The sequence below is a fragment of the Myotis brandtii genome, unplaced genomic scaffold (assembly GCF_000412655.1).
Source record: "Myotis brandtii unplaced genomic scaffold, ASM41265v1 scaffold2204, whole genome shotgun sequence".
Classification (NCBI taxonomy): domain Eukaryota; kingdom Metazoa; phylum Chordata; class Mammalia; order Chiroptera; family Vespertilionidae; genus Myotis; species Myotis brandtii.
Window position 1 is genome coordinate 237,873 of NW_005358261.1, and position 27,322 is coordinate 265,194.

Below are 27,322 nucleotides of genomic sequence, written 5' to 3' on the forward strand. Positions count from 1 at the left end.
CCCCTAGATTAGAAGGTGGTACATAGTTATGCCTAAAGGTAAATTTTATAAAGATATTTGAAGGAAACATTCAGAATATATTTTTTGTTGTTTTGGTTTTTTTTTTTTTTGAGGTCATAGTTTCAAAATATGCAGGTTGTTGCAGTTTTTGACACAAAATTAGACCAAAAGGGGGGGGGGGTCACTTTAAATCTCTAGCAATTGTCATCTACTTACTCATTAGCACTCACTCCCTTTTATCACTTTTATTTAACCTCCAGTTAGAATAAGTTTGGTTGACGTGCCATTCCACGTAGACAGAAACAGAAAGCATAAAAAAGTGTGGGTCAGGAAGATGGAGGCAATGGGCCATTCATTCATAGGCAGATATGATGACAAGTTAGAGCTGAACAGTCTTACTTTGAGAGATAAAAGGGGGGGAAATAAACATCTAGCACATTAGGTATACATAATAATTATTCTGAGTCATTAAGAAAATAATAATTTGTATTTTATATTAATAAAAGGTAGGAATTATGTCATACATTTTTCTAAAAAGCTTATTCTAAGCATTTATTTTTTAATGTTTTACATCTGAATATTAAACCCTCAGTAGTCTTCAAAAATACACCTATTGGAACGCATTTATTCCTACATCTGGCCCCAGGTGATCATACTTTGAAATTTATTTATTTTTAAAATATATTTTTATTGATTTCAGAGAGGAAGGGAGAGGGAGAGAGAGGAAAAAAAAAACATCAGGGATGAGAGAGAATCATTGATCAGCCACCTCCTGCACACCCCACACTGGGGATTGAGCTGCAACCCAGGCATGTGCCCTACCCGGGAATTGAACCATGACCTCCTAGTTCATAGGTCGACGCTCAACCACTGAGCCATGCTGGCTGGGCTACTTTGAAATTTTAAAAAAATTTATATTTAAAAGTTTTGTTTCTTGTAGCTATGTCAGGTTGAGTTTAATCAGTTGCTTACATTTTATGTTGGGTTTGTAAAGACTATAATATTGAGAAGTATGTATGTATAAATAGTGGTAAAAAGACTTTCTGAAATGCATTTTAAAAGGATCATATAAAAAAAGTTACTTCAGCAAAGCGAGGTTAAATGTCTGTGTACTTCAATTATTTAAAACACACGATTGAAAATTTTTCAAAAACCATATTTGTATAAATTGTTTTTATTGAACATCAATCATCTAATTTGTCATTGACAGACATAGCTTATTGTAAAATAGAAATATGAAAGCAATATCCATTTATAATACTACTAAATTTCAGACCAGGACATTATTTTTGTTAAAATCAGAGTCCATTTGGAGTGAATTGAATATATTCATTTAAAATTTGCATATTATATTACATGTTAGATAATTTTTAAATGTTTTAAATTACCAACTCCAGAAGATGGATAACAATTTCATTCCTGATGGCAATGAATTTCCTTCTTCTGAATTTTTTTAATAGGTGCACTAGGCCTTCCAATGAGGGGGATGAGCAACAATACCCCTCAGTTAAATCGCAGCTTATCACAAGGCACTCAGTTACCGAGCCACGTCACGCCAACAACAGGGGTACCAACAATGTCACTTCACACGCCTCCATCTCCAAGCAGGTATTTATTGGTGGACCAGCATATTTCTCAAAATGTATCTTTGTAGAGTAAGCAAGCTTTTCAGTTTTTCATAAGGTAACTAAATGATTCAGTGCCTTTCACTGAAGAAAAGAAAGTTGATACCCTCTGCTAATTTTATTTCATTGCAAATTGATAAGTTTAGTTTAAGATGTTTTTATCCTGCAGCTAGTATACTGGTTGTCAGCTGGTGGGTATTAAGGTTTAATTACCACCAGGGGGGCTTTTCCAAAAGCTAGCTCTCTTCCTCAAAGGAGGATATGCAATTTAAAATCACTCCTTAGATAATTCTGATTATTGCTCCCACACCACACATCCATTGCCTCTAGTGAGAATAAAATAAAACAGATTACATAGATTATGCATATTAGTGTAAAGAAAGAAGGATGACATACATTTGGAATGAAATTCTAATATATATATGTGCGATACATTTGTATTATTTTATGTTATAGTCACAGTAATAGTTCTCTCATCTTAGATATCACCGTATATTAGTTCCACCCACTGTAATTTGCCCTTGTTGGTTTATGTACTTTGGCTTTTTTTTTTTTTAAGAGTAGAATGGCTGGACAAAAGAAATTAATAAAAATTAGCAATGCAATTTGAAAGTATATTTGAAGTTGTAGGATTAGGTCAATTGATTATTTACAGAGAATTTTAATGAGTAATTATAGAGAGTTTATTTAGTATAATGGACTTCTTTTTCAGGGGTATTTTGCCTATGAATCCTAGGAATATGATGAACCACTCCCAGGTTGGTCAGGGCATTGGAATTCCTAGCAGGACAAATAGCATGAGCAGTTCAGGGTTAGGTAGCCCCAACAGAAGCTCGCCAAGCATTATATGTATGCCAAAGCAGCAGCCTTCTCGACAGCCTTTTACTGTGAACAGGTAAGATGTTTATTGATACTGTGTATAATTGTCTTTCTGGGTATTTTCAAATTTGCCTTTTCATATTCAGCATTCTGTTCTTGAGTCGTGGCTTCTGTCTCATAAGTGTTTCATCATATATTTATGACCAGAGATTCTCTTTCTGTTACACATCACAATTTTAACCTCTCCAAATTCAAGACACATTCTTTTGAAAATCAGTTTTATTTTAGAAAGTACATTATAGCTTTTTATTGTTGCTCTTAGAAGAGGATTGTTTTTAGGTTGCCACCAGGCAGATTTTTATTGGTATGTTTTTCCTCTATTAAATGAGGCCGGTCACCTGTGCGTTAAGAGACTTGTGAATAGGACATATTTGACTATTACTGCCTTTCTTCACTTAGGCTTTGGTTAATACCTTTTCAACTGAAATTCAATTTCGTACTTACTTTGGAGACTTTCTGAACAAAGGCTTTCTCCGACTATATCTATAGTATTTGAAAATTGTCATGTCCTGGGATTTAAAACAAAAAGATGAACTCTTACACCTTTTCATGCCTTTATCTACAATGTAAGGCTTTCTTGGGAAGATAACATTTAAGTTTGCCAATATTTTTTAAATGGGGAACTCCAGGGAAAAAGAGGACCTTGCTCTAGTTGTTATCATCATACCCAGTTATTTCACTTTCTTTTATCTAGTACTTGTAAAATCTGAGTTAAAGTAGGTTATTAGGACATTTTCTTTTTAATCTTCATCTCATAAGCTTCAATTCTTACTTTTACTTAGACTTGAGAGCATTTCTTTTATAATCATACTGCTTTTTTAATTTTAAGTTATTATTTCTAAAGAGTGATCAAAATTCTCATCTCCTTGATAGCTTCCTAATCATGTAATACTTCTTGAGCTTTATCACATCTTTCCCCATTCTTATAGTATTGTTCATTGAATGTATATTTAAATTTTTGCCTTTCCATATTTTTTTACATTTTAATTGTCTTTAAAAATAATTTGTTTATAAACTGTCGATGATACTTTGGATCTCTAAAACCCTGCTTATTACTATTGATGAGTTATATTTATTATAGAACGTTTTCATCTCTTAGCACTTATTCAGTGTTTGAAGGTACCTATATCAGCAATTCTAACATGCTATTAAACCAACATTTCTATAGGCTTTCTTACTCTTCTCTGAAGTATTGTTGTTGCACAGCTGCATATTTTATGAAAATATTGTTTGGTCATAGTTAGTTTTTTAGACATAGGCAAAAAAACAAGACACCTGTTATCTTCAAACAGTTTAACCCTACTAAGAACATGGATACACTGTCTTTTATTAGACTTTTTGATGTTAAAAATTCTTATTATCATTGTAGAATTGGCATATTAATTCCTTTTGAAATTCTTAATTACTTCTAGCCTTGCTTTAAGTTGAGTCTTATTTTTTGCTTTGTTTTTCCATGTTTAAGCTTGTGCAAAAAAAAAAAAAAAAAAAAGGAAAAAAAAAAAAGAAGGCACTTGTAACTATTTATCAATTATCAATTGTTCATTAATTTTTAAAATTGAGGGGGCTACAGGAAGATATTTTTTTCTTTTAAGTATCTGAAAGATAAACTATATTTAAATAAGAATGATGTGTTTTAGAACACTGAATTCAGTTAAAGAAAAGCATCATTTACTTCAGATGAACTAAATGTTTGAGTGCCTATTATTTCCTCCTGACACTTAAGGGCAGAGGATGCACAGTTGAATATGACGTGGACTCGGTTTATGAGGAGTGTATATTCTAGTTGAGGAAGAAAGACTGTATGAAAAAAAGATCTTTTATGGACAATAACAGTAGCATACTTTCCCAGTAGTGGAAGAAAAGTATTCAGGAACAATGGTCCTACACTAAACTGCATAGTTTTGAGGTTAGTTCTGCCAGTATATCCAGTAAGTTGGCTCTCCAAGAAGACTAAATGGTACCCTTAATCTTTGTTTTCTTCAAGACTTACAAATTTTTTGTTTTTTAAGTCATCTGTGTAAGATGTTTGGTTCTCTGTTGTTCATGGAAGGTCTTAGGGAGATTTTAAAATAAAATTAAAGAATTAAACTCAGGAAAACAAAATTAGTATTTGTTTTAGAACATATTGTTGTTTTATATGAGGAGACCAAAAGTATACACTTTCGTTTATCTTCATCTGAAAGTTAGTGTTCTTACTGTATATCTAAAATTATTTTCTATGTACCCAGTATGTCTGGATTTGGAATGAACAGGAATCAGGCATTTGGAATGAATAACTCCTTATCAAGTAACATTTTTAATGGAACAGGTAAGCTTATTCTGGAGATAGTACCCTATAAACATATGGTAGATCTTTGAAATATAAAGCAATTGAACATACTGGTCTTAAAATATTACAGGATTTTTTTGTGTGTTAAATTGGTAGAATTTAATTTAGTGAGAATTTGACAAGAATAGGACTTAATTCAGTGAACAGTTCAGAGATATTTAAATATATTTTTTCACTTGGCATGGTAATAGCATAGTTTTATAACTTCAGTATTATTTCCTTAATACCTAGAGGACCCTAAACATTAACTAAGTCTTTATATATGCCTCTGAATCTTTTTTGCTTCAAGAACTTTTCCTATCCTCAGTCCTGTCACCATAGTCTAAACTAGGTTGGGTGGTATGGCATTCTAGCCAGTGAGACCCAGAATGAAGAAATCTTTAACATTATATGGAGCCACTTATAAGTTTTTCTTAACAGTTTTAATACTGATTTTGGCATTTTTAACCCTTAGAAATTTTATGTGTAAAATTCAAAATTAATTACATGGAAAACCAACTCTGATATTGACAGTAAAGAATTCTTGCAGTCTGTTGATTTATTTCTTTTAGCATCTGCTTCAGACCAAATAGGAGGCTTTGTTGCTATTCTGCTACAGGTTTCACCCTCTTCCACTCTTGCCTCCTGAGAAAGGAAATAAAGGATGTTGTTATGGTTATAGGAGCCAAAATAACTATGATTGTTGAGAGAGAAATGAATGTAAAAGTAGAAGGTGAAAGAATGATCAGTTAAATGGAGCATATGTTGAAGCTTGAGAGAAGATTTAGTAATGAAATGTCATCTGTGGCTATGGACTTTGATTTTTAAAGTTATCTCTTTAGCAGCATGGGTTGAACAAATGAGACTTTAAAATTCCAAGTTTTAGCATTTAAAAGTTAACAATTTGTGTTTAAGATGTTAAAATAATACGAAGTACCACATCCCATTATTTCTAAAATGTACATTTTTTTAATATCTCTGAAATTAAGCTGCATCTCATAGTTTAAGGCAGAAACATTTTAAATGTACCATAAAGTAACTGTCTGACAATGCCATCTTATATTCTGAGTTATGGTTTTATATATGTCTATAAATTTTAGAATTATTTTTAAAGTTGTTTTAACTAAGAATATTTCATGATAGGAAACTTGTTACTAAATCCCTAAAAATATAAATTTGGGGGTTAATTAACTATGTTAAGTAAAAACTATTCTCAAATAACATGGCAATTTAATTTCATCTAGAGGACCTGAATATGTGTATTAAAAATTAATATATAGTTAATTTGTAATCAAATAATTGAAAAGAGATTACTGTATAGATTGAAACTGTATAAATTATTAATTTATATTTTATTCATATAGTATCTTATTAAAACTTAAAATTCATCAACTTCAATTTTTAAAAAAATCAATGGGTATGAATGATTTTATCTTTTACCCTTCATAATTTTAAATTGCCACCTAACTTGGAATGTTAAGAGAGTGTATTTTTTCTATTAGCAATTATCTTGAGATAAAAGTGTTTTTTTCCTGAGATTTTCTAATTACGAAACTTGGAGAAAAATTAAAATTAACAGGAAAGAAGGTAAAATAAAGTGAGAATGGTCATAAAACGCTAGGTGAAAAAAAAAGCTATATTGCAGGCTAAAACTAAGGTAGAAATTAAATTCTTTAAAAATTAGGAATACAAGATTGTAAGAATTATAGAATAATAGAAGTTAAGAAAACAAGGGGATGATTAAAATAGGCAAAGTATAAATGTTGGGTTAAATTTTAATTTTTAAAAGGAAGCAAGCTGAGTTTATAAAAATTTAAACTGAACAAAAATAAAGTTTATTTAACATATATTTATTGAGCGCCTACTGTGTAATAGGTAAAAAACTTTTGGTCTTTATATCATATTCCCATGCTTCCTAAGCATTCAGCAGACATGGGAACCCTACTTATACCCTAGTTATGCTACCCTGCTTATTTCCCCAAATCAAAACACACATGCCCTCACACACATGCATATATATCTGTGATGAGACCAATAGATCACAGGAAAGAAGTCCTTACGGTTTCTGTTTCCACTGCCTCCCTTCAGATATGATTCTGGCCATTGCAGGAGGCACTGTTATTCTCACACTTGTATATAATTGAAGCTCCAAGCATTTCAGATATAAGCTCTGCTTTTGGATATAATGAAAAGAGCAGTTATATCACAATAATCTCTCTCTTGCTAGCTAAAAAGCTATAACTTTAGAGTATCATCTTTCACTGGGGAAATACACTGTACTACCTTATTCTTTATTCTTTACCTTAAGTCTCTAAGATTTAAAATTTTTATTATGATAGTTATATTTTGCTTTGCTGAATTGTCTATGAAATTCTTTTGTCCATGAAATCAATCCATGAATATTTATTGTGCACCTGCATATACCTAGTACAGTGCTGTGCATTATATAGGAAGAAGGCACTGTCATTTCAAATTATATTATGGTTGGCCTCTAATAATATCTTTAAAATGTTGGTTGAATCAATAACTGGTGTTCCTTCTTCTTATTTAGATGGAAGTGAAAATGTGACAGGATTGGACCTTTCAGATTTTCCAGCATTAGCAGACCGAAACAGAAGGGAAGGAAGTGGTAACCCAACTCCATTAATAAACCCCTTGGCTGGAAGAGCTCCTTATGGTAAATAAGCTTTTTAATGATGGCCAATGGAAAGTTTCCATTGCACATACATATACACATACTGGTACTGGTATGTTTTCTTATCAGAGTAGTATTATTTATTGGAGTTGATATACCCAAAGTGCATTTTCCTTCCAGAATACCATCATAGCAAAGTTAAATGGGAAAACTTAGTTTGTACAGAAACACCGAAAGGAAGTCCTCATTGGTATTCAGAAGTTATTTTCTTCTGGCAGTTCTGCATTGATACACCTTAATGATTTTGTGATCTGCCTTTTATTAATTCGTCACACATTTATAAAAAGAATGCATTATTAGTGATTAATAATGACTGACCATACAGTAAATATTTTTTTCTAAGCGAGTTTTTTAACCTCCACACTATTGACATTTGGGTCAGATAATACCTTGTAAATGAGGGGCTGTCTTGTACATTATAGGATATTTAGCAACATCCCTGGCCTCTGCCTGCTGGATGCCAGTATCACCTCTTACCTCTCACCCTTCCCCCATTGTGACAACCACAGATGTCTCCATAATTGACAAATGTGTAGGAGAAAAAATTGCCTCCTGTTGAGAACCACAGCTCATGGGTCATGTATAGTTTATGTAGACTCTCCGTCACCATTAAAATATCCCATTTTACTGTCTCTAATAAGAAATTTGTCTTATAGATGCTAAATGAAAAGAATAGGGGTGCTAAATATTTTCCCTATATTCCTTGACCTTTAAATGTTCAAATGTATATAATACAGGATTTATTTGTATATTATAGGACAGTTGTAGAAACATGTGCAGTAACAATTTAGACATGAAAATTATGTAGCTGCAATGTAGCCGTATTCTTTTTATTCTTTGCACATATTGTTTCTTTTTGGCAGAACCTAATAGAGACCAGTAGCAGAAAACAATGAACTTAGAGGGATCAGTTCATCACTCTTACAACTGTTTTTTCCCCATTTTCAACCTAGAAGGATTTCCATGCCTTTCAGAATATGAATATGAATAATATATGAAGATGGGAAAAACATTGTTCATATTCTGAAGTTTCCAAATCAGTCTTCCAAAAATAACAAAAAATGATCTGGAAGTTGAGTACCTAGCTACTTGATTCTCAGTTCAGACTCTAATGTTTTTAACCTTTCCTCATAGGTCCACTTTTTCATCCCTTTAGTCATTCCCGTTGCTCTCCTTGGACCAACTCTAGTTTCTCCATATCGTTCTTGAACTGTGGCGCCCCAAACTGGATATTGTCTCCAATAAGGGCCTGACTAATGCCAAGTATAGTGGGAGGATTACTTCCCAGTTCTTGCATGTTTTACATCTATTACATGGAGTCCAAGAAAATCTGAAATAATACGGAGTTGTTTAATAATTGATTGCAATTTGCTCACTCTGTAAGTCACTTTCAAGTAGAATACTGACATGTTCTCTTAAAATTTATTTTGTTCATTTGTATTTGACAACTGGTATTTATAATAGCTAGTCAAATATTTAAATAAAGCAAGCTTTTAAACAAACAAATTAATGATTATTATCAATATCAAATTATGTCTTAAACACTTATTTCCCTTGCATTATTTTGTATATTGAGTTATTAATCAATATATAAAAATGTAGTTCTTTATTGTTATCTGAATACTAATTTTTTTGAAGTATGCTTTCAGAGCAAAATAAAAATATTTTTGGTATATTATGAGGAAAGTTAACTTTTTATAATTTTTAGAAAAATATCATAAATATCAATTGCAATTCTCTGGATTATTTTCATTACATAGTTGGAATGGTAACAAAACCAGCAAATGAGCAATCCCAGGACTTCTCAATACACAACGAAGACTTTCCAGCATTACCTGGTTCCAGCTATAAAGATCCAACATCAAGTAATGATGACAGTAAATCTGTAAGTAACTGAGAATTATGTATGTCAGTGATGTAGTGTTTTCCCTTCAGATTTCTCTTATATTAACAGTTTTATAGACTATATTAAGGACTTACTAAATACTATTACAAAATTGTTTATCTTGAATATTCGTAATAATCTAACTTCTGAAGAATGTGGAAACTCTTTATAACTTAGAAGATAGCCTATTTTTTTCCTATTTCATATAGGTTTGCAATTTCTGTTGAACTTCTCAGAGTTAATTTAGACTTTTATTGTAGTCCCTGTCAGCTGGATCCCATGAAGTTTGATATTATAGCCTTCTAAGGAGCTGTGTTTTTCTTGAGTAAGTTTTCTCCTTGAAGAATCTTTATACACATTTTTATTCCTGTGTTGATTCAGCCAACTCAGCTTCCTCTTTCTGACTTAACGAACATGTTTATTTCTTCCACATTTCACTGAAAATAGCTTTTTTTGTGTGATGGGAGTTTGTATATTAAAATTTTGATAAAGAAGACTATTGGGTAAGAATTAAAATAAATACGAATTTTAAAAGTGCGTATGTTCTGACTTATCTTGGAGGTTTTTATGGTGATATTTAAGTATTTAGTTTCTCTTCTAAATGAAAGTATTGAAGAGTTGTAATTTCAAGTGTATCCCGAAGCATGAAGTCCTGAGATGATAGTTAATATATTTTGTCTGTGACTGAAAATCTGAGATAAGTAAGAATATGTTTCATATATTCCTTGTCCTTTAAATGTTCAAGTGTGTATAATACAGGATTTATTTGAATACTATGGGATAGTTGTAGAAACAGAAAAATTTAATGTAGAACTTGGAACACAGGTAACTACTACCAAATTAAATATAATAAAGAATGAATAGAAATGTGAATTTGAAATTTTTATATTTAACAAAAATTAATGTTACGTTTAAATTTTTTTTCATGTTAGAATTTGAATACATCTGGCAAGACAACTTCAAGTACAGATGGACCCAAATTCCCTGGAGATAAAAGTTCAACAACACAAAATAATAACCAGCAGAAAAAAGGGATCCAGGTGTTACCTGATGGTGGGACTCCATAAAATATGTCAGTGGTATTATAGAAATCTTTTTTTCTTTTACTTTTTCAGCAAAGATAAAAATGACTATGTTCTTCTTATTCAGGTCGGGTTACTAACATTCCTCAAGGGATGGTGACGGACCAATTTGGAATGATTGGCCTGTTAACATTTATCAGGGCAGCAGAGACAGACCCAGGAATGGTACATCTTGCATTAGGAAGTGACTTGACAACATTAGGCCTCAATCTGAACTCTCCTGAGTAAGTTTTTTTCTTTCCTTCCACATTTGTACGTAAGATCTCCCTGCATATCATCAAATTATATCACCTGCTGCCACTAATTGTTACTGTTATCTGTTGAATCATGGGTCATTCCCTTTCATATTAGCTCCTGTATCTCGGTCATTTCACAATATTACTCCTCTTATAATTTGGCCGTTTAAACACATATATGATCTTTCTAAATCCTGACATCTCGGCTCCTTGAATTTCTCTCCTCCAGAAATCTTACCCCTCTACTATACCTCACCTGCTCGCCTCTTTTGTCATCCTTTTGAGCTTGCCATTACTAGTAACTTTAGTTTCTCTGTAATTTTAAGTCTGTGCTCCCATGCCACTTCTTATCTTCTATCTCTCTCCCTGTAGTGTTGGCTCCTGTAATCATTTGACTCTATTGGGACCTTCAATCGATTCTTTTACCTTTTTGTTGTTCCAAAACATCTCTCTCTCTCTTTCCCTGCAGTGAACTCGCTTCCTTCTTACCCAGTTAAACTCTGTGGTCAGTCATACTGCTCTTCTACATATACTCTTGACTGCTCTGCCCCTCTCCTGCTTTGTCATACTTGCGTGGCAAAAAACTATAACCCTGGTTATATCTCCGCCTATTCTATTTTTGACCTGTGCTACTGAGCCTGGTGGGAGAGAAACTTACAACTTCACTGCCTGGTTTCATTGTAGATATACATCCAGGAACGGGAAAAGTAGGACCTTAATTCTGCCAACCATAATCATAACTGGCATGCCTAGTCCATTTATTCTTTTGGTCTCCTATGCAACTATTTTATTTTTGCCTATTCAAACCCCTGTCCTTACTCTCAGGTGATGGCCTTGTTTTTTTTTTTTTATTTCTACTTTTTTAAGAAAGATGGAAGCAATCAGAAGAGAATGTCAGCATAGTCCTCCAACCAAATCTAACTATTTACTACCATCTGCACTCCCCTTATCTTGCACACTGTTGTTGTAGTTCAGGGGTCCTCACACTACGGCCCGCGGGCCACATGCAAATACAAATATTGTATTTGTTCCCGTTTTGTTTTTTTACTTCAAAATAAGATATGTGCAGTGTGCATAGGAATTTGTTCATAGTTTTTTTTTAAACTATAGTCCGGCCCTCCAACGGTCTGAGGGACAGTGAACTGGCCCCCTGTTTAAAAAGTTTGAGGACCCTTGTTGTAATTGATCCATTCTTTTCTAATTTTTTGTACTTTGTTGGGTTGTTTCTGTTGGCATACAAATATGTTATTACTTTCATATTAAAAGGACTTCTTGGTCTAATGCCCCCCATTTTTATATTCTCCTTTGAAGTAAAATTCTTCAAAAGAGCCATCTCTGTAAATCCCATTTGTCTTCTATTCTCTGTTAATATTTTATTCCTGCTACACTAAAACTATTCTTGTCAAGGTCATCAAATGACCAGTATATTAATAAATTCATTGGTCACTTTCAGGAACTTATCCTTTTTTGACCTGTGAGCAACATTTGACATACATAGTAGAAGCGCTGCTGTATTGCTTCTCACTAGTTTAACTGCTACCTTCCTCTTTTGAATCACCATCCCCTCTTGCCTGGATTACTCCATTAGCTAATCACTGGTTATTCTCCTTCCTTTGCCCCTCATAATCTCTTCTTTACACAGCAGCCAGGACAATTCTTTTTGAATAAGTTAATCCTCTGTTATATACCCATTAAGGATTTATAGTTTCATTACGATTAAAAACCCAAAATATTTACAGGCCTTCTAATATCTATAGGCCTGATTTCTGTCTCTCTCCAATAGCTTCTCCCTTTGTTCACTCTGTCCCAGCTTCACTGGCCTTCTTGCTGTACCTCAGACATGTCAGTTACATCTCTGCCTTAGTGGTTCTAGCAGTTTCCTCAGACTAGGATAGTCTTTAGCAGATAAATAATGGTTAATTCCTTACATTCTTCAAGTCTTTGTTCATATCTGACCTTTTAAATGATACCTAACCTGATACCTATATTTAATTATATAACTAATCTCCTCTCTCTGCCCCTCCACTAATGGGGAATATTATTTATTATGTAAATAGTTTTTATCTGCCTCCCTCCAATCCACCATCCTGAACCAAAAAGTAAGTTTCATTTTGTCAGTGAGCTTTGCTTTGTTTGTTGATGTCTTTCAAGCACCTGTAATGGTTCCAGGCATATAATAAGCATTCAATAAATATTTGATGAATTTGAACTTTTGCTTTTAATAATTACTGATTTTCTTTCTTTTTTTTGACCATAAAAATGAGAAAGTAATTTTACTTGGGTCATGGTATTAATGAATTCTAAGCATAGGCATAGATATCTATATGTACAGTTGTTCATAAGGAAAAAGGCATGCAGGTTATGATTATTACAATAGCTTTATTGACTCAAAAGAATGTCACAATGCAACTGTAAATCTACTTTTGCCAACCCCTGTATATATAAAACCTGGTTTCAGTTTCCTGCTGTATATAAGTCATAGTAAACCCAAGAAAGGAAATTAGAAATAAAAAGTTAATGTTTTTGAAGTTATTGTTTTTCCTGATATCCTGAACTAAAATTAGAAATCTTTTTTTCTACCCTGGACTTCAGAGTGTTTTTTTTTCCCCTCCTTTATTCAGAAATCTCTACCCCAAATTTGCATCACCCTGGGCATCTTCACCTTGTCGACCTCAAGACATAGGTAGGAGATTGTATTTGTGTTAAGACCTTTAAAAAATATATTTATAACTGAGAATCAGTTAATAAGGCTTTTTTTATTTTATTATCTAGACTTCCATGTTCCATCTGAGTACTTAACGAACATTCACATTAGGGATAAGGTGAGTGTAGTTTATTATTCTACTCAGCATGAATTTATAAGTACTCAGGCACTGTTTTTCAGTTCAGATAGCATAATACTTGGAAATAATTAGCAATGGTCTCAGGTATGATTTCACATGTTTATTCAGCTATATGTAGCAATTTTATTCCTACTTTGGTTTGTAATCTTAATGTTGATGAGGTTCTGGATTACATTTTTTTTAATATTTTTCAACAAAACACTTTTAGGACTGATAAAATACTGCTTTATAGTTATCAGTAATAGTGTACAACCATAACCGTAGTTGATGGGAATAAACTAACTTGAAATATGTAATAAATTCCTTCTGATGTTCATACGGAAGAAGACATACAGGTTATGATTATTACAGTAGCTTTATTAACTCAAGAATATTACAATGCAACTGTAAACCTACTTTTGCCAATCTGTGTATATATAAAATCTTTTTTTAGATTTTATATCTTTATCGGTTAGAGAGATTTTCTTATAGTACATATACAGTGTTTTTAATAGAATTATATATTTAAAAACTACTTATGACTTTTGGCTTTTTTCTGTAATTTTTTTTTCTATTTTTGAATTACCTAAAATTCTAGTTATAAAATAACTGTTAACAGATTGCAGCTTTAATCTTTTTTTTTTCTTTTTTCCCTGGTCAAAGAAATAAAGAAAGTGGTAAACACTTACTTTAGGGAAAAGAACTAAGAGTTTTTGTTAGAAATAGTGTCTGGATTTTGGCCTTGTGAAAGGATATAATATATTAAAATTACATATTTGTGTTATTCCTATGTGTATAAGTGGCTAATGTAAATGACAGTGTTCTGCATCTGTACCATGTAGTTGTGTAAGCCAAATCGATATTGATGTTGTGGACAGGCAAGTAAAGAGATATATTTCTCACTATGTCTTAATTCTTGAGTTAGGTGGAAGATAAGTATGAGATGGAGATAGATATCTTTTTCTATTTTTGGATTGTGTGACTTGCTGCCACCTCCACTGTAGGACTCTTTTGCTCCCAATACCTAAAGGATCGAGACCATTTCTCAATGCCAATTTACTAACTTAGGATGATTTGACACATTTGGGACTGCTACCTGAATGGGGATAATATGAATGGAGAGAAAAATTACATTCAGAGAATGTGTAGCAGTTAAGTAAATATTTAGATACAGGATTAAGTAAAAAGATAAAAGTATTTTTGTTTTGGTGAGCATTTAAGATTTATATTAATGTGAGAATTTGAAACTATTGAACTCACATTTTATAGTTTGGTAGACAGTTTGTCTCTGCTTTCTAGAGGGACATGTAAAGCAGTCATACATTCATTTAATCAAAAAAAAGCAATCTCGTCATTATTTTTGTACTTAACATCCATGATTTGCTAAATATACTTAACCAACTGATTTGTGGTTGAGTCATTGTCAAATGTAGATTCAATAACATTTCCTGTGAGTCTATCGGGCATACAAGGCTTGTTCACATACAGTCACTTAGTTAATTTCATTTTCATTCTTAGTAACCCTTGTAAGATTTCATTTTCTACATTTTATAATTGAAGTTTAAAGACATTAAATTACTTGAAATGGTATATTAGTAAGTAATGGAATTAGATCTTGAATATAAGTTCTGAATCTCCGAGCACAATGTTTCACTATTACTCCCACATTGGATAACTGATAAATCCCTTAAGTAAGACATTCAGCATTTGAACTCAATTGGAAGTTTTTATTTAGCTCTTTTCCTATTAGTACATAAAATAGATGTACCAGAAGTAATTGTTAAATAACTTTAGTCACTTAAATAATAAACTACCCTAAATGATGAAACTCTCCTTTAGAATTATAGCTACTTGTGTAATCATGTAATAGCAATTATCTGCTATAAAGAGAAGAGTTTCTATTTCTGTTTTTACTTTAGTGGTAGCAGTTATATGTTAGGATTTTCAGACTTGTTTTACATTTGAGAATAATTTATTTCTCTTTTCTAGCTGGCCGCAATAAAACTTGGCCGATATGGAGAAGACCTTCTCTTCTATCTCTATTACATGAATGGAGGAGACGTATTACAACTTCTAGCTGCAGTAGAGCTGTATGTTCAAAATATTTTTAAACATTTTTGTATTATAGTGGATCTTGTTTATTCTAAAAGCTGCTTTTTAAAAAAATTATGATGGCTGTAGTTTTTGTCTTTTGTTTTTAAAGTAAAAATATTTCTCCAAGAAATTTATTTTTACATTTAGTAAAATAGATTACTATGGCGTCATAATCACTGTGTACATAAAAAGAATTTTAAACTTAACCCTAAGTTTGTAAGAAGCCTGAAGACAGAATCAACTTGGATCATGGATTTGGTGAATCTAATTTTTATAAGATATGGTTCATAACTGTGGTTCATCTGACTCCTTATGGAACCACATGTGTTAGTGACAGTGAATTTCATCATTCAATAAACATCTATTAAATATTATGTGGGCAACTCACTGTACATATATCTTGTGTGTTTTGAATATTGATAAGATAAAGTCCAACTTAAATTACTGTTAAGAAGTTGGTCCACGGATATGTTTTTTTCTGAGCATTTCTGTTTTTACCTGATGTCGTACAAATAAAAAGTGTGTTGTTTCTCATGTACAGTTGGTAACATATTAGTCATTCTAATCATGATTACTATACAGTGAGTTACTAAAAAATTCTGATGTTATGATTAGGAGACATTTTTACAGATTTAAGTATTTTATAACATTTCTTATAATATTTCTACAAATGGCTTTGATTAGATATTAACTGTAAAACTTACTGTGTTGATAATAAATTGTTTTTTATTTCTCAGCTGAGAATTTGTTTTTTTCTCATGTTCTTTTCACATTTTTTGTAAGATAGGAATTGATAACCGTTCCTTTTAAGTTATAAGTAAATAAATTCATTCATCCATCCATCACTGGCTGTTTTGTCTCATATCATATATCTAAAAATTACCTCCTGGTATGGATAGGAAGATATTTGTTTACGTGGAGGTTTTGTATGAATTTAAATAGTTAATTCAAATAGACATTGTATTTAGTTCCATACAAAATAATTCAAGTAGTTGGCATTTTTGTTTGTTTTAATAGATATTTCTATTTCTATTGAATATTAAGAAGAGCAAAAAAGTGAAGTTTCTGGAACACAATCGTTCTTTATTTGGTCTGCCTAAGATTTTACCACATCACTCATAACGTTTTTAAGATCTTGTTTTGTTTTCATTAAAAGTTTCTTCAGTTAAGTAAAGATGTGGGTTTTGGAAAAATTAAGAAATTATTTTTCTGCATTTATTTCACTAGGGTTGTACATAATAACAATAAAAGGACAAAGAAGCATTCTTATTTATATATTTTATGTGTAATAATTTTCTGAGAAAAGTTTTAAAAATATGAGCCACAGGAAAATATTAATTGTCTTTTTCTCTTAAAAATTGAAGTTTTAACCGTGATTGGAGATACCACAAAGAAGAACGAGTATGGATTACCAGGGCACCAGGCATGGAGCCAACAATGAAAACCAATACATATGAGAGGGGAACATATTACTTCTTTGACTGTCTTAACTGGAGGAAAGTAGCTAAGGTATATATTTTGTTCATGTGTAAATGTATAAATCTAGATTTAAAAAAGAAGTGACCTCTCTTGTCTGTTTATATGTACCAATGCATTCATTTTAGTAATGTGCCAGATATTTGGTCTTTTGTCTCTACCTCCTCAGCTTGATTTATTTAACTCTAGGAGAGTATGCAGAAACAGTTCATATCACTCATAGTTAGAAAAATGATTGAACTTGGTAAGAAATTTTGTAACTTTTCGAAAGCCTTGGTGACATTTTAAATATTTTTGTTTCTACTAAGTTGTAAAATAAAGATACTCTTGTGCAATGCCAGTCATGTATTATATTATTGTTGCTTTTTATTAAGCAGGTCTGAGATTTCCCATAAACCGGTATATATAAACAGATACAGGGTTTTTAAAACAGTTGCACACATTAAAGAAAAGAGTTTAGAGTTTTGAAACAGAAGACAGTTCATTGGATGATTTTTTAGTTGTTAGTTTGGGCTTTTTTTTCTTTCTTTTGAGTCAGCTTTACTAAACTGATAAAAAGGTAAAACATTTTAAGAAAACAATGTAAAGTGCTTACCAAATATTTATCACGAAAAACGTTTTACATTACAAGATTTCATATAAAACTTGAAAAATACAAGGGATTAAATTTTTAAAAAATTACTATTTTTAGGTGTTTTCTCAATGATAAATGTCATTATTTCTCAGACCAAGTCCATATACCACTATAGACTGTATTTGAGTTATTTTAACCATTCTACTTATTATGCATATCTTGATTTCAAAAGTAGATCTATGTTCTAACTTTTCAGTTATGTTAAAATAATTATATTCATTACAAATAGTACATAAGACATTGTGTATATTACCTGTTCTTTAAGGAGTGATAGTGTAATAGAAAGCCATAGTCTTTGTTGTCATGGATTTAAATTTAACTCCTGTTTCTGCTATTTATGCTTTCACCTTGTGCAAGTTTCCTTTTAAATCAAAATACTTGCCTCTAGATTTTCATGAACTTTAAATGAGATTACACACAAACACATTTACACTAAATGTAGTGCTTGGCAAATATTGAGTATTTATATATGAGAGTAGTTGTGGTAGTTTGTTGCTGCTGTTTCAATCATTGTTATTACAGCTTATTACTTTTTTCCCAAAGATGGAAAAATGATAATTGATTGTTATTAGGTTAGGTCAATGGTCCTCAAATTTTAGCTTACATCAAAATTACCTGGAGACCTTTACACAGATTGCTTGGCCATACCGCCATTGTTTCTGACTTAGTGAGTTTGTAGATGGAACCTGAGAATTTTTATTTCTAACAAGTTCCCAAGTGATGCCAATGATGACGCTGGTCCGTGTCTGGAGCCATACTTTGAGAAACTCTGTTAGTTGATTCTATAGGAGAGAAAAGGTCTCTTTGGAAGATGAAAAATTCTATTAGGAAATAACTGAAGTTTTTTCCATTCAATTTGAGGCTTTTGCTTGTAAATTATTCCAAATTTAGGATATGCAAAAAAGGGGTGGATGTGTGAAGTAGATAGATATATAATTTTAGATACATTTCAATTCAGTATATGTGAAGAAAATCAAGTTATATGAAAAGTACTTGTTTCTTATAGAACTAAGTTCTCCCCATAAAGTTAAATATTCAGAAACAATTTAATAGGGCCCCTATTAAACATTAATAGGACCTCTTATTATCTCACAAAAGGAAATCCGTAGTCAGAGAAATGTCATTTTAAAGAATATTTTGTTTGTGAGTGTGTGTGTACACGCACGCGCACAAAATAATTTTACTCAATTTTATCTCTCTTGTATTGTTGGGTTTTCTTAACTTTTTCCTTTAAAATTTTTAGCAGTGCCGTAGGAAAATAAAAATTGGGAAATAATCACTAAACTTTTCCCTAAGAAGTCTCTCTTGAAGTAATTTGCTGGCCACTTGTACTGATATTCTTTAACAAAATTATTTTCATAGTAATGAAAGCAAGTGGAATTTTGGTTTTTATCAAATTTCTTTTGGTTGTATTAAAATACAGGTACATAAACTTAAACCAAGTTGTATTGTATTCATAGAATAAACTTTTGCTATGACTTCTGTTTTTTTAGGTTGTTTTCAGTATTTTTCTAGAAACTGGATTAGGAATTAATTTCATTCATAGTTATATTCATTAACAGATTTCATTATACTACACAAACTCCATTAAAATGCCAGGTCCCAAGTTAATTTCAAAGTCCTCATCTGTAAAGTAGGTGTGGCTTACTATTTACAGTTAAAGAACATGCATTAAATAGTTTCAACTCATTGTAAGAAGCCTACACTGAGAATTAGTATTATAACTAATAACTTGATGTTACCATGGTATCATGAAAAGTATTGGCCTGATTCGACCATAATCAGGTCTCCATCCAGAATATCTTGTATATGAGGTTCTTCCTTTCTCTTTTGGAAACCACTTAATATTTTTAGGGAAATTAAGAATTGTAATGTTAAGTAAGGGAGATTATTTAAATCAGAAGTACTTCTTATCCCTAAAAATTCTGACTCTGAGTTCTAGGATGTGGCCCGTTATTTATTTTAAAAATGTCTTATATGTCAATAATTTATGTACATAAAAATGTTGATGCTGCCTTTGCTTATTCTCCCCTTTTAGATAATCTTGACTTGTCAGCAGACTAGGTAGTCTGTCTTATGTGGAATTACTCACTATCCCACTAATTTAAAATAGTGGTAATTTGGATAGTAGTTATTTTACTCTTAATGAGTAAAATTTGAAAAATAATTTCATCCACAGAGAAATTTTAGATGCTGGAGGCTGCCCTGTTATCAGTAGCTTTCTCATACTAAACTTACAAACTTAAGAATTTTTTCGGCCTAACTTTACCATTTGAGTCCAACATTGAATAGGATTTTTAATGCTTAGGATTTTTATCATATCATAGCCTGATATAAATAAGGGTGGGTTTTTTTATTTTTTTTATTTTCATTAACTTCACTTGTACATTTTAGTACTTTTTATACTGTAATTAGGAATGTGCTTTTTTCAAAATAAAAAGTATTTCTAATATAACTGTACTTAAGATAGTTTGTTACTTCCTTCCTAAAATTTAATGAGGACTTATCAAAGTTAAGAAAAAGCTGACATTTCTGAGGATTTTAGAAAACATTCCTGCAGTCTATGTTTTTCTGTGAAATTTGATCAGTAATAACAATTTTACTTGACATCTGAATCCAGTGCATGTGTTCCAATTCTGCTTCATAGTAACCTTTTGAGAATATGTAACCTAATTTTATTAATAGAAAAATGAAGACAATAGAAGTTATTTTTTAAAAGTATCTAGAACTCTTTCTAGCCTTTAAAATCATTAAACTGTAATCTAAAAATTTTTTTCCATTAAAGCAAATACATACATAGATCTTCTAATACCTAATCTTTGAATACTTTAATAGTTAAGTGTTCTGTTTCTAAAAGAAATGAAGAAAACTGTGTTTATTAATTCATCAGCCATTAGTTACATTCCTGCTAGGGCCCTGGCACTATTCTAGACAGTAGGTAGTTGTATACAAAAGAAGACATCCTTCTTGCCCCTACAGATTATACAGAGGTAGAGGTGTACATATGTGTTATGTGTGTGCATATAGCATAAACATGTAAAAGAGATGTAATCAACAATCAAAGTTAGGGATACCAGTATATAGTAAGCTTTGCATATTTTAACAATGAAAGTATAGAGAAAACAAAAATAAGATTTTAAAAATAGAACACAAAAGTGTGACCTATTTAATTTCTAAATCTGATATAAAGGTCTTTGTGAGTCTCTTAATTATCATAATAAAAGGGTAATATGCAAATCGACTAAAGGGCGGAAAGACTGGTTGCTATGACGCGCACTGACCACCAGGAGGCAAGCGCTCAACGCAGGAGCTGCCCCCTGGTGGTCATTGCACTCCCACAGGGAGAGTGCTGCTCAGCCAGAAGCCCAGAAGCCAGGCTGACGGCTGGCAAGCACAGTGGCAGTGGCAGGAGCCTCTCCCTCCTCTGCGGCAGCACTAAGGATGTCCAACTGCCAGCTTAAGCCTGCTCCCCCTGGGGAGCGGGGAGCAGACCTAAGCCCGCAGTTGGACATCCCCCAAGGGCTCCCAGACTGCAAGAGGGCGCAGGCCTGGCTGGCCCCCCCCCCCCCTCAAGTCCACAAATCTTGTGCACCGGGCCTCTAGTATTAAAATATTTATGTTCCCTAGATTTAAACTGATCTCTTTTTTAAAGATATAGGGAAAATATATGTGCATTGATTAAATCACTCTAGTTATAAATTTTAACAATAGAATTCACCAGTGTGCAATGACAAAGACAGGAAAATGGAACAGAATTTTAAATTTTATAACTTAGGTCATGAGATGTATGATTTGTCACAGTTACAACTAGACTTTTTACCCTATAACTACACATAATTTAGAATGATAGATCAAAAAGATACTTTCTTTACTAACTGGGTATGCATCTTAAAGCCAGACAATAAATTCTTTTAAAGCCTAGCCAGGTGAAAAGAGAGTTGTGCTTATACAGTGTATTAGGGAGAGCTGTGGTGATTGTGATGGTAATTCTGATATTGCTAGTTTTTACTGATAAGCATATAACCACTGTGCTTTTGTTACTCTACAAACCCTATAAAGTGAACCTTTTTAGATTAAAGTCATCCCTGGGTGCCTTCTTTATAAATATTTGTCAGTGGACTGAAGTTTTTCAACATTATTTATGGATATATGGTGTAATGAAGTGATTCTATTTTGGATCTTCGGCTAAGAATATTAAAAATAATGTTTTATGCTGGAAAAGTCATGGTATTACACGGATCTGGATTCTAATCCTAAACCTGATACTTGTATGGCTTGGGCAAGTTACTTGTGAGCCCCATGTTCCTCAGGTGCAAAATGAAGATGATATCTACAGTTATAAAGATTAGAATAAAATCAACTCTAGCCCTATTTTGACACACATTAGACTTTCAGCAAGTTATACTTGCTCTTTCTGTAATTGTTAATGTAATATCCTTAAATTTTAAATACTTGGTTTTGTATCTCAAAATTTAATCATGACATAGGTTTTCATTTTAATTTAAGAGTGAAATTTCCCCCTTAATTTAATAGTGGAAATACTCATTATTGAAATCAATACAAAACAAAACAGATAAGGTAAAATATAGTAACCCATAGTACTAACATTACTTGCTGGCTTTCTTTAATCATAATATATCATATTAAATAATTTTTAAAATGTGATCGACTGAGATAGTTTGTGCTAAATGAATTTACTTGTAGAATTAATGATTTTAGAACCTCTTGCTCTTTGGATTTGCAAAAGTATGATTTTTATATTAATACTAGAAGCCTGGTGCATGATTGGGGCCGGGAGAGACGCGGGAGGTTGGCCAGCCGGGGAGGGACCGTGGGAGGGCTCCAGGACATGTCCAGCCTTTCTCGCTCAGTCCCAATCGGCCGGACCCCACCAGCAAGCTAACCTACTAGTCAGAGCATCTGCCTCCTGGTGGTCAATGCATGTCATAGCGAGCGGTTGAGCAGCCTTAGCATATCATTAGCATATTACGCTTTGATTGGTTGAACCGTCAACCGGACATTTAGCATATTAGGCTTTTATTATATAGGATAGGATAAAAAATTATATTCTGCATCTCATTGATCTTGGTTAAGTATGAAAACAATGGCTTCAACATTTTTAAATTTTAAAACTCATGAAGATAATGTAGTATTTTGAAAGTTTAATTGGAATAGGCTATGCAGTTTGCTTTCAAATGTGCCTACATCAGCCACTGTCTAGTTTTGGGTAGCAGTTACATCTTTTCAGGGGTTTGCTTTTGTGAAATGGGAAGTCTAGAGATGTGTGAGTTTTAAGTTCATTGTTTTTCCTGAAATTTAAATGTTAGAATAACTTTGTATGCTTTTTTTATAAGACAAATTGGTAAACTATTTCTAAAGTTTTTTCATGAAAAATAAATTTTTAGGTTTTATATTTCATTGAATGAGGCTTTACTTTTAAATATAGCATGTCCCAAAAATGTATACACACTTTAACAGCTGATAACTCACTTAATTTTCACTCCTTTTCAGGTTTAACTGATTTGAAATAATGGGTGAAGCCATACTAAGTTTTGAACAAAGAAAATTTATCCTAAAGTGGCATTATACTTCTTTTTATGGGGATACATAAAAGATAAAGTTTATGGTACAAAACCAACAGCAGTCGACGAATCGAGGGTGCACAAAATACCGAACGAAATGATTCTTGATGTTTGCGATTCCATTGCTTCATATTATCAGCAGTGCCTGGACCAGAACGGTCATCAGTTTGAAAACTGGCGTTGAAAAAGAAAATTATTCCTTTCTGTAGATTCTTTTAAATTTTGAAAATGAACTGTATGTTAATAAACACTGACTTTATAATCTATTCAAAGTGTGTTATACATTTTTGGGGACACCCTATATTCTCTAATTTTCTGTGTTTTTTATTAGTGATATAGTAAGTACCCTGTCAAGTTTTTATTTTTGAGGGGAAAAAAAGCATAGAATTTGTGTCATAAGATAGATGTTCATGAGAAGTCTGACTTTTATGCAGGAAGTCTCTATTTTATTTATCAGATAGAAATGACAGCATATTATTTTCATTCAAGCTATATTTTACCTAAGAGAAAAGTTAGTTGGTATATCTGTGTCTGTGAACGTTCTCATAGATGTAGGTATTTTGTTAATATAGTAAAATATGTTTTCACAAAACTTGGAGGACAAAGGGAGAGGAAATCAACTAAATTCTTAAATTTGGTTTTGTAGGAGTTCCATTTGGAATATGACAAATTAGAAGAACGGCCTCACCTGCCATCCACCTTCAACTACAACCCTGCTCAGCAAGCCTTCTAAAAAAAGACTTCCCTTTTCTTGGGGTATGGCTGTCTCAGCACAATACTCAACATAACTGCAGAACTGATGTGGCTCAGGCACCCTGGTTTTAATTCCTTGAGGATTTGGCAATTGGCTTACGCAAAGGGTCACCATTTGAGGTCCTGCCTTACTAATTATGTGCTGCCCAACAACTAAATTTGTAATTTGTTTTTCTCTAGTTCGAGCAGGGTCTGAATTTTTTTCATTTATTTTCTTTTTTTGCCAGCAGACAGACTTGGGTCTATAAAGACAAGCAAGTACACTGACAGAAGTTTACCGTTTAGTTTCTAAAATGTAAAAAAGAAAACCCACAAAAGACTCAACAAAATTAGACCACAAAATTTGCATTGTTCATTGTAGCACTATTGGTAATAAAATAACAAATGTTTGTGCATTTTTATGTGAAGATCCTTCTCGTATTTCATTTGGAAAGATGAGCAAGGTCTGCTTCCTTCATTTTACTTCCCCTTTTGTTTTTGAAAGGCAGTTTCGCCAAGCTTAACGCAAGAATATCTGACTGTTTAGAAGAAAGAGATTGCCACAATCTCTGGATGGTTTCCAGGGTTGTGTTATTACTGAGCTTCATCTTTCCAGAATGAGCAAAACACTGTCCAGTCTTTGTTACGATTTTGTAATAAATGTGTACATTTTTTTTAAATTTTTGGACATCACATGAATAAAGGTATGTATGTACGAATGTGTATATATTATATATATGACATCTATTTTGGAAAATGTTTGCCCTGCTGTACCTCATTTTTAGGAGGTGTGCATGGATGCAATATATGAAAATGGGACATTCTGGAACTGCTGGTCAGGGGACTTTGTCGCCCTGTGCACTAAAGGGCCAGATTTTCAGCAGCCAAGGACATCCATACCCAAGTGAATGTGATGGGACTTAAAGAAGTGAACTGAGACAATTCACTCTGGCTGTTTGAACAGCAGCATTTCATAGGAAGAGAAAAAAAGATCAATCTTGTATTTTCTGACCACATAAAGGCTTCTTCTCTTTGTAATAAAGTAGAAAAGCTCTCCTCACTGCAGTGTTGACTTTGATTTGAAATTGTGAAATTATTTCTTCAGCATGAAAAATAGAAGATAAAAAAACTAAGGGTTTACAAATATCAAATTGAAGGGTGTAACTAAACAATTTAAAATGTAGTTTTCTTTCAGTTTTTGACAAGTCGTTTACTGAAGCCATCACCATTTCACTGGTAGGTTAAAATGTAGACATTTTTAGTATTAACCAAGTTCAAAACAGAGAAAACTATTAGAAATAAAACTTCCTGATCATTCTTGGGACCCAATCAAAATGCTTTTCTTTTGCATGAAACTTGTAAGAAATTTCTCGCTAGACCTTTGATATTTATCATTAAGAAGTAATACTCAGATTAAGGGAAGCCAAAAGCAGTGGCAGGACAGACTTCACCTCCAGTGTGCTGGCTTGGATATTTCACAGTTACAAGTTGATGGGTTCTTTTCCATCTAAACTTAAATACTGTATTTAAAAATGCCTGAAGACTAAAGCTATGAAAGCAGAACTAAAGATAGTAAAAGGGAGGCAGTGAGTATTGATCTGTGAATTTTCCTTTTTAACCTATTTTTCTATGAAGAGTGAAAGTTTGACATTTACCAAATCATTTTTGAAAATGAAACATGACATTTCTGTGTCAGGATTATAAAATGGCAAGATTTATCTCTTTCTATGTATTTTGAGATATGAAGCTGATATAAAAATAACAGGATTTTTTTAATCTTTCAGATTTAACCAAAGCATCTCTTCATAGGAAAGATGGCACTTATATAATTTTATTGTTGTGAAAAAAATCTTCACAGAACACACACCATATTTGACATAAACCAGTGTCAAATCCTACAAATCAATTTCTTTTTAAAATACACATTTTTTCATAATAATTTACTGTTAAATGTAACTTCCTACAAAAACATGAAAGGTAAAACGAAAAAGTAGAAGGGTATCTATTCTTATGATACAAACATAACAACATAAAGCGTCACCATAATCATGATTGGTATTGTGTGAATGACTCAGAAGAGCAAAATAGCTCATATCAAGTGGTTTGTTGTCTTACTTGCCATATACAAAGTAAAGTGCACACTTTTTCAATTTCCTGAGTTCTTCCACCCTGAATCATCAAAATGCAAAATGCTTGTATGTAAACCAACTTTTTATAACTTGTTAATATCAGAAATTACCATGCTCTTGACTTAAGATCCAAGTTTTAAAATTCTATATGAAGTCTTTAATACAACACACTTCTATATTCCTTGGTTTTATAATTTGTGGTTTTACATGTGCAGAAGTTGACCTAAACTAGTTATTTCACATTTTCTCTCAGGTTTAGATTTTATTAATTTTTCCCTATATAACTAGAGACATAAATGTGTACATTATGTTAAATAATTTTTTTGCTTTTACTATAATTGGCTTCATGGAACCACAAGCTGTTTACAAAGAAAAGCCCTTTCGGTTATTTAGTTTAAAATACATATTTTAGGGTTCTAGTGGTGATACGTTATATGGAAAAAATTTAATTTTCAGGGATTTTTCACTGAGCACATAGTTTTCCTTCAATTTAACAAATTTTTTTTTTTTTTTTTTTTTTTTTTTTTCCATTCAAACGGGGCGGGCCCCGCCCCGCGGGCCGTAGTTTGCCCACGGCTGAGATAGATGAAACAAGTATACAAGACGAGTGTGGATGGGAGAGTTGGAAGGGGTCAACCTCAGCGAACATACCTCAATCAGATTGAGGACGTTTTTAGCAAAGGCCAGCTTAGGAGTACCCTAATTAAGTTAATAACAATGTACCTACCTATATAGTTTAAATTTAAAAAATGTGGCTCTCAAAAGAAATTTCAATCGTACTGTTGATATTTGGCTCTGTTGACTAATGAGTTTGCCTACCACTGCCCTAGCCGGTTTGGCTCAGTGGATAGAGCGTTGGCTTACGGACCGAAGGGTTCTGGGTTCAATTCAAGTCAAGAGCACATGCCTGGGTTTCGGCTCAATCCCCAGTAGGGGGTGTGTGGGAGGCAGCCTATCAAGGATTCTCTCATCATTGATGCTGCTTTCTATCTCTCCCCCTTCCTCTCTGAAATCAATTTTTAATTTTTTAAGTAGTGGTTCATATGTAGACCAATGTAAATTTTGAGTCTATTGTCCAAATACTAATCTTCAGCTGCCTTAGGAAAAGTATAGTGCTCAGAAGGTAGGAAGTCTGCTGTATTT

The 27,322-nt window shown here is 32.5% G+C and overlaps 1 protein-coding gene across 12 annotated transcripts in view; it reads left to right on the forward strand.

Moving 5' to 3' along the window:
* The window catches only part of CNOT2 (CCR4-NOT transcription complex, subunit 2), a 133,855-nt gene extending 108,745 nt beyond the window's left edge, over positions 1-25,110 (forward strand). For 10 of the 12 annotated variants that reach the window (XM_014539583.1, XM_005866110.2, XM_014539593.1 and 7 more), the window contains 12 exons: positions 1,461-1,608; positions 2,338-2,520; positions 4,733-4,812; positions 7,364-7,489; positions 9,268-9,392; positions 10,325-10,445; positions 10,542-10,698; positions 13,332-13,393; positions 13,483-13,532; positions 15,522-15,622; positions 16,991-17,135; positions 23,965-25,110. In XM_014539583.1, the coding sequence (XP_014395069.1) occupies positions 1,461-1,608; positions 2,338-2,520; positions 4,733-4,812; positions 7,364-7,489; positions 9,268-9,392; positions 10,325-10,445; positions 10,542-10,698; positions 13,332-13,393; positions 13,483-13,532; positions 15,522-15,622; positions 16,991-17,135; positions 23,965-24,051 (1,385 nt within the window). In that variant the 3' untranslated portion in view covers positions 24,052-25,110. Of the gene's footprint in view, positions 1-1,460; positions 1,609-2,337; positions 2,521-4,732; positions 4,813-7,363; positions 7,490-9,267; positions 9,393-10,324; positions 10,446-10,541; positions 10,699-13,331; positions 13,394-13,482; positions 13,533-15,521; positions 15,623-16,990; positions 17,136-23,247; positions 23,290-23,964 lie in introns of those variants that run through there. The other 2 variants (XM_014539581.1, XM_014539592.1) reach the window with 2 other exon arrangements.
* The last annotated feature ends 2,212 nt before the right edge of the window (positions 25,111-27,322 follow it).